This window comes from Dreissena polymorpha, chromosome 3, assembly GCF_020536995.1.
Source record: "Dreissena polymorpha isolate Duluth1 chromosome 3, UMN_Dpol_1.0, whole genome shotgun sequence".
Classification (NCBI taxonomy): Eukaryota; Metazoa; Mollusca; class Bivalvia; order Myida; family Dreissenidae; genus Dreissena; species Dreissena polymorpha.
In genome coordinates, this window is record NC_068357.1 from 82,894,589 (window position 1) to 82,903,233 (window position 8,645).

The 8,645-nt window shown below is 29.9% G+C and overlaps 1 protein-coding gene across 1 annotated transcript; it reads left to right on the forward strand.

Moving 5' to 3' along the window:
* The first annotated feature begins 37 nt into the window (after window positions 1-37).
* Window positions 38-8,294, forward strand: LOC127875014 (transient receptor potential cation channel subfamily M member 3-like). Its single transcript, XM_052419747.1, has 7 exons — window positions 38-124; window positions 446-620; window positions 2,585-2,732; window positions 3,225-3,394; window positions 3,718-3,772; window positions 4,177-4,311; window positions 5,135-8,294. Exons 1-7 carry the CDS (start codon window positions 47-49, stop codon window positions 5,154-5,156), a joined length of 783 nt encoding a protein of 260 aa, XP_052275707.1. The 5' UTR covers window positions 38-46; the 3' UTR covers window positions 5,157-8,294.
* The last annotated feature ends 351 nt before the right edge of the window (window positions 8,295-8,645 follow it).

Below are 8,645 nucleotides of genomic sequence, written 5' to 3' on the forward strand. Positions count from 1 at the left end.
GCTTTTATAACACCATGTTTATTTATATTTTAGTATTACATTGGCAATGTTTTACATTCGGTTGATGCGAACATTTCTTGTTGGGGAGATCCTTGGACCAAAAATTATCATGCTAGGAAAGATGGTACTTCAATTAATATTTGTATAAAAGGTCGCATGGACGGTTATGTTATTAAACGAGTGAAACCTATAATGACAAGCTGTTCTCTTTGCGTCCATTTCAAATGACGATTTAGCAACCAAATGTATATACGACGTCATTAAATGCAAGCATAATGTTGCAATTGTTTTGAGTTTGCATTAGCTTTCCAGCGTAATTAAAAGAAAGATTATTTGACAAGAAACCTCAGACTCGATTTAATTTAATGTACTATGTTAAAGTCGTCTATGATGTGGACCAATCGTGAAGCTGTGTTTCTAAATACCGTTTGCAATTATTTTTCAGATGATTGATGTACTTGTATTCGTGCGAATTCTTCTGATCTTTGTCATAAGCTTCGGGATCATGTACACTGCAATTCTCTTTCCAAACACGCGACCATCATTTCTTCTTTTAAAAAGGATCTTCTACGTACCGTATTGGCAAATATTCGGAGAAACCTTCTTGGATGTCCTTACTGGTATTGTACTTATGTTTTAAACATTAAATCACATAAATGCAAAAAATCCAATACAGTTATACTATTTCATACATATCACTCATACTTGATCTCTGTATATTTTAAATGTATACGCTTCATTTTTAGCATAGAAATAGCCAAAGATAAAACGCAATGTTGCTGCAAATCATTAACCAGTGACGTAAAATACAAAAATTGATGTAAACATATTTATCATACATTAATTCAAAACAAAACAATATGCTTATTAATTTTATCAATTATTAATTTATGAGAACCAGAGGTTAAGAACAGTTAAGCATACCTTTAAAACGAATTAAAACTAATTGATCTTTGTTTCAGGACACTAAAAAAATGTGTTTAGATTCACGCATCATGTTTTATAATCCATGTTATCCGTTGTTGTTTTTTTCTGCATAGGTACATTTGATTTAAACTCGTTCAAGTAATTGTATTTTTTATTATAGGTGTTTTGTTATGAAAGAAATGGATAATAACCAGAATGTCTCTGTTGAAAGTGTTTCTGGACTATAAATGTTGGCTATATTAACAGTAGTAATTATTCGATGGCGCAAATTATCCGATCAAAGTGTCATATTATACTGATATATTCTTAACTCTGATTTTAGATACAACATTACATGCATATTTAACAGTACTTTGTTTAAACTATTTTGATTAGGAATAATAATGTAATAGATATTAATGTATAATATATTGCTGCATGGTCAGTCTGTGATTAAAAACGTGTCACGAGATAAATTAGACAACACTTTTATTGATGTTTAGCAAAAATTATTTAATGTGTTGTAAGAAAACGTATTGCAAGTCTTACCAAATTGTTTTTTCATTCTCTTGCATCTGAAATGACCATGTACCAAAGAGATTTAAAAGAGTGCAATTGTTCACTCCTAATCAGAAACCGTCTTTATATCTCACTGTTTATTTATCAAATTTTTAACGATGTTGCCAATTGTATTTGATATTTGAATGGTGTATAGGCCGGTAGCTTGCATGGTAAAATACCTTCTTCTGATCGTATTTTCTTCTGATCGTATTTTCGGCTGGTCGGAAAAAGGTCCATGTCATTATAAGTAACAATATAAAAAAGCGTTCATTCGATTACATTGTGAGATACTTCCTTTTGTCCGCAATGTTTTTCAATGTGCTATCGTGATATTGAAACTTTCGTTAAATTTAAATATATTTATTTATAAAATGTAAACAGTATTTTTTTTATATAAACGTTAAAGCGGGTATATACGATCTTGTCAAATATTTATTAATTAATATAAAATGTGTAAAAAACTTATTATACATATATTTCAATATAAACTAAAATAAAAGTTAAGAAGAACATGTGTCGAAAAATGCTACATGAGCCAGATATTTAATTCTGAAATCGAAAAAGGCTGTACAGCCGAATTCGCCAGCATGTATATCATGCATGTACGATGTGAATCTAAATTTAGTTTAACGGTTCATTTGAAACTCCTGCAGCAATATCGATTCATACAACACACAAACACTTACTAAAAAGACGAATGCATCGGTTATTGTAGGAAAATAATTACGAATTATCTTCGTCACAATCGGCTCGGGGCGCTAATTTGTATTTGCTGTATTTTATGAAATTCGTCTTAAATGTATCATTTTTCTTGAATATTGTGTGTTATTATAACATATTTGTATCAATATTTTACAATTCAGCACATATAAAAATCGTATATACCCGCTTTAACATACTAAGTCACATACTATTCAGATGACCAGTAGGTAACTTAAATCTTGTAAAGATTGTCATAAATATTGTTTGATGTTTCTAGTCACAATATACAGTTCTATGATGTTTACAATTATTTACTTTATAACTCGCATAGATTACAACCTTGTTAATTATCGTGTATAAAGAGTATCTTATTTGAAATGCATTGTGAATTATATGTTAGGAATCGGTTTAACAGGTGACCAGGAAAGCTGCACAAAAAAGGAGAGTGTTGCTGATGACGATACGAGGTGTCCTGAAGAGCATATTCTTGCTCCAGTTTTTGGAGCAGCGTACATGTTTCTAACAAACATCATCTTGATAAACCTTCTGATATCTATGTTCAGGTGGGATCAACACATTAATCACATCGCTTCTGATTATTTCAATATTGTATGAAATTACAAAAAAATCAACATATACTGCAAAAGTAAGATATTGTGTGTTCCCTACAACATACCAAGAGCTAAGACCATGTTTATGTTTAATGTTGTGTTGCATAGTATGCCATGAAGTTTATCAACGTGTGGTCATTTTCAACAAAACTATTTCTCTTGATATTGTTGCTGAGTTTTTTTTATTTATTGAAAAAAAAAAATAGCATAACATAAAATATCACAGAGATGATAAAGACGAATTCATTTGTAGAGCCATGTTACATATGAGAAAATTGTAGTTGTTTTCTTTCGGAAAACAAAACATGTTAAAACAACTTTATCCAAATACGCAGGTTTAATATTGACGATTGAAATACAAATTGTTGAAAAGTTCAGCCAACAAGTGCACTAATAAAGAATACAATATATTGAATGTTAATGTCTTTGATATATCTGTTACAGCTCCACGTTTAAAAATATTCAGAAACGGTCAAAAAAGATCTGGAGGTTTTATCTATACAGTATTGTGCGCGAATATTGCGAGAGACCAGTAATTCCGTTCCCGTTTATCGTTTTGGCGCATATATTCCTAATTATAAGGTGTTGCCCACAATCACGAGACAATCCATTCAGTGAGTATTCTTATTAAAAATATCACATTTACCAATTTGATGTGACAATTTTCAAAAACAATCGTGTTGTTTTTGGAGTGTTCTGTAAACAATGTTTTAGAGTAACTGTATACCTATCGTTCGTCTTTTGTATGCACTTGCTTTTATAACGATTAACATTATGACTTTAAGTCCGGGTTCAAAACTTTATTTTGAAAACAGATTTACGTGAAGTGCCAACGTTTATATATAATAATACCTTTTTTTACTGAAATGATGATTTTATTACTTAAAACTACTATTAGATTGCAATAGTAATAACAAAAACAATATGAACTCAACAGAAGCAGCAATACCACACCTGTATCAGTTAACTACGATTAGCAAAATAACCGATAGGTATGTATATGATTGTTTATAATGATAAATATATGGAAACCAATCATGCCACGTAACTTTATCACATAACTTGTTGTTAAGTGTCGTTTTATGAAACGCAAAAAATTGTTGTTTTTTTTATTTTAACTAAATGTATTAACTGAAAGGCGTTCAATATAATAGAACACTAGACATTGATTAGGTTCTGAACGTTTGCAGACACATTCAAAGTACTTTAACGCCGGTATACGTTGCATGAGGGCTATAACGCAGTTGAATAGATACTGCTTTAGTTTTCCTTGTACAGCCTATTAAAATTCCGTCTCGACTTTTGTTATTTAATACGCCGCAATAACAGAGGGTGGTACAAATGATATTATAAAATACAAGGCATTGTGTTCAACCAATATTTTTGTGATTTAAAGAGAGATCTCCAGATCATCAAATGCATTAGTACTACAAGAGGATCATTCACGTATCGCATCAGCAATAGCATCAGCAATAGCAAATGATAAAAGGGTCGTAAATAAGATTGCCAGACTTGCAAATTTACGTCAAAGGTAAATACGCATTTTCATGTTGTCAAGAGATAGAGAAGCGTGTTATTGTTGTTTCCTCCATATGTGTCCATATTTGTTGTCAAATTTCCATACAATTTACTGTATTGTTTTCGTAAGTGTTTTTTTCGAGACTTTTTTTAAAGTGAGATTTGTTTCCAGATTGTAAAGAATAACATGCGCATCACTACACAAACTAAGACGAACTAAGACATGAACATACTGTCGTGTTTTGATCTGAGGAGCTTTATTCCCAAAACAAGTTTTAAATATTCCGCTCAGAGATTCATAATGAACTGATTTATTTTTAAAATGATTTTTTAATTATATTGATTATATTCGAAGATCACGCGATAATAGCGTACCCAAAAGAAATGTTTGAATAGACCTGTGTATATTGTATAATGCCACGCTTAAATGGTGAACTCATAACTACAAATGGTTATAGGAATCCATTATCCAGTCAAATGTTACAACGTTTACGTATGTACCATTACTCAAAACAACTTATAGGAGACCTACAGTGAAACAATTTGACTGTTATACGTTTTTTATATAACTTGCAAGGCTTTTATCACGGTGGTTTTAAAACAATTAATGAATATGAACATACCTATGTATATCTTCTGTCATTTGATTCGTTTAATTTGCGCATTTGTTTTTGTTTTGTTTGTTCACATATGTAAAATTATAACTGATGAGACAGTATTGTGCTAACGTATGTGCGGAAGCTTGTGGAAAATCTCATACAGAACAATCATCTGCTTTAAATATTTGTATATACACAAGCGTTATTTATTTGTCATTATATTTTCTTCAATTCAAGTTTTACAGATACGTATCGCTAGAGTCACCCAACGGACACAACGACTTAAACGGTTTGAAAAGCGTTGCTGTTAACAGCAAAACAAGATGATATGTATCTGCAATCGCAGCTGAAGTTCCCTGTTTTTACATTTTTATCATTTGAAATGTTTTAATCTATTTTCGGCATATCTAAAGTAGTTTCGGATTAAATAAAATTTAGTTTTTCGAGTAAACAAACAAATATATGTATGGGTCTTTTTTCAAATATCTACTTAATAATAAAAGTATTAAACGTACATGGTTTTAGGAACATCAACGGCAGACATACGATAAGACATACACACATTACCTTTTTCTTTTTTTCCTTCATATTTTGTGTTTATATTTAGTTGGCAAGATCTTCCCAATATATTATTTTTGTAAATTGTATAAATTTTAGTGGGTTTGTTTGATTTCATATGCATTAATGATTGTACATTCTTCATTTTGCAACGGACTTTCAAATACATTCGCTTGTGATTTATTTATTGTTCAAATTCAATAATTGCCTTACTGCGATTATAATTTATTGTATTTAGTCCTTTAATTTTTATTGTTATATTGATTGTGCAGTACGTAATAAGCCTCTTTGTAACATGCACTGCATCTATTGCTGATGTCATTTACAACATTATGTGTGGAAAATAGCTTCTTTATAACTTTTGTTTATTATTCAATATAACACATACAATGTATACATGTATATGATCATAAAACAAAGTGATACCATGTAGCAGCAATAATGTTCAAACATGTTATACAATATTTGCTTATATTTACTTTTTTGACCTTGTGGTTTCTTTTGATTAAAAAAAAGGTTAATATATTGTTTTTTTTCTTTGGTTGTTTGTGATAAGTGTGTTTAAAAAAGAAAGACAACAGAATAGTTATGAATAAGGATGAGTTGCATAAAGTGGACAGAAAGCATACTGGACTTGTTTATGAAATTTTAATGTGTTTCCATTTTTGTTCAAATATATGAAGTGTGGCATTGTTTAGGGCTATTTCTTTTTCAATTTGAATCTTCAGTTTTAACTAATTGATAAAATAGTTTATTGTAGGTGCTTGTTTTCTGTGTTTCATGCTGTATATTAAAGCGGGTATATACGATCTTGTCAAATATTTATTAATTAATATAAAATGTGTAAAAAACTTATTATACATATATTTCAATATAAACTAAAATAAAAGTTAAGAAGAACATGTGTCGAAAAATGCTAAATAAGCCAGATATTTAATTCTGAAATCGAAAAAGGCTGTACAGCCGAATTCGCCAGCATGTATATCATGCATGTACGATGTGAATCTAAATTTAGTTTAACGGTTCATTTGAAATTCCTGCAGCAATATCGATTCATACGACACACGAACACTTACTAAAAAGACGAATGCATCGGTTATTGTAGGAAAATAATTACGAATTATCTTCGTCACAATCGGCTCGGGGCGCTAATTTGTATTTGCTGTATTTTATGAAATTCGTCTTAAATGTATCATTTTTCTTGAATATTGTGTGTTATTATAACATATTTGTATCAATATTTTACAATTCAGCACATATAAAAATCGTATATACCCGCTTTAAATATTTCAGTTATATTAATATATATGCAATTCAAAGCGTTAATAACCTCTTGTATTTTGAAGGTATTTACCCCCAAACTGATTTCTAAGAGGAATAGTTAAACCTTTAATTGTTGTTTCTCTAGAAAGGATGACAAATGGTTCCATAGAGATTGAATATATTTACTGTCGCAAAAAAGGTGTTCTATTGTTTCAATATGTTCACTACACATATTACATACATCTGTGTTGGAAATGTTGCACTTAAAAAGAAGTTTATTTGTAGCTGGGTGTATTTATATTGAAAATATTTCACTATGCTATCAGTAGTTGATTTATTTGGCATGAGAAATTTTTGTCTCCAATTTAATTATTTTTTGTCCAAGAAGGTATTGCCGTTTAGTTTGAATTTAGATATTTCTGCAGGGTTTTTAATTTGAAGTGTGTAAAATATTTTGTTTGTTTTGTTTTGCATTTATGTTTTCTACGAATGTGTATTTGTATTGGTAAAAGCTTTAATATGTATGGGTATACTTTTAATAAATGTGTAATTTATCATGAATTTACTTGTAGGTATTCCGAATATTTAGAATAAGTTATCAAAAGAATAGAAGTCGTTTATTTTGTAGTCGTACACTTGATTCATATTTTGTGTTTTGTTCGAACCAATTTTGTATAAAAACGTTTTATTGTTAGTAGTTATGTCTTTCTTGTTCCATATATGTATATTTTACTGTATATTTTGGTTTTTAAATTATGAGTAACTTTAAATACACCATGCCGATAGAACATTCGATAGAAATTATGGTTTTGGTTTAAAATTTTAAATGTCTAAGATATTGTTTTCGATATAACATTCAAAAACAACGGAGTCACCATATGTTTTAAGAATTTTCTGGTAGAATAATTTCCATTTACTCTTGGTATTATCTTAATATTTTTAACCCAACTGCATTTGATTGCATTCAGGAATGAATCTATGTATGTAAGTCTGATGCCTCCATATTCTACTGATTGAATTAATTGAGTTCGCTTAATTTAATCAGGTTTACCGTCCCATATAAAATTAAATATCTCTGATTTTATACCGTCAATAATGTCATTTGGTTGGTTTGGGAGAACTGTTTATAAGTGTATAAATTATTTAAGGGAGTGCACACGTTATCAACGCGGTGTTTTTTTCCGATAAGTGTTAGTTTACGATGCTACCATGAGTTTAAACAATTTTTAATTTTGTGTTATTAAGGCAATAGAATTGTTCTATTTTCATTGTTTGTAAAGGTTATTCCTAACGTTGTTGCTTCATCTGATGTCAAATTGAATTTCATTTCTTTTTTAAGATGAATATTACTTTGTTTAAATTTACCTACTCGTAGCACAGTGCATTTACTTTGGTTTAGGTTAAGACCAGATGCCATTACAAAAAGGGTTGGCAATTCTATAAGAATATTGAATGAGTCACTACTGTCATTTAAAAAATAAGCTGCATCGTCAGCAAGTAGGGACTGTTTAATTTCTTCGTCGGGTTTAAGCGATATCCCCTTTATATGTTTATTTGATTTGATATGGTAGATAGATACTCGATGCATATAATAAATAATGAGGATAAAAGTGTACATCCTTGTCTTACCCCTCGATCGATGATAAAACTGTTTGAGAAAAAGCCATTGTTAATAATTATAATGTTAATATCGGTATAAAATCCTACGTTATAACTTGTATTATTAATAATTACGGTCATGCGTGTATCAAACCGGTCGCCTTTATGGTAATTGTATGATAACACGAGCGAGCTGCAATTCATGATTGATACAACAAATTGTATGTTGACCTAGCGGCAAGGATTTATCAAGGGTGAATTGAGAAATAAAAATAAGTCATGCTATAATGATAGCAGGCTCTTTACAAGATAATACAAGTGTGTATAA

What these genes read in the sequence shown, in the direction of transcription:
- LOC127875014 (XM_052419747.1), top strand. Translation starts at nt 47, where the DNA reads ATGTTTTACATTCGGTTGATGCGAACATTTCTTGTTGGGGAGATCCTT. An exon ending in ATTAGCAAAATAACCGATAG is followed by an intron (nt 3,773 to 4,176) that starts GTATGTATATGA and finishes TGTGATTTAAAG; the next exon opens with AGAGATCTCCAGATCATCAA. An exon ending in CTTGCAAATTTACGTCAAAG is followed by an intron (nt 4,312 to 5,134) that starts GTAAATACGCAT and finishes CTTCAATTCAAG; the next exon opens with TTTTACAGATACGTATCGCT.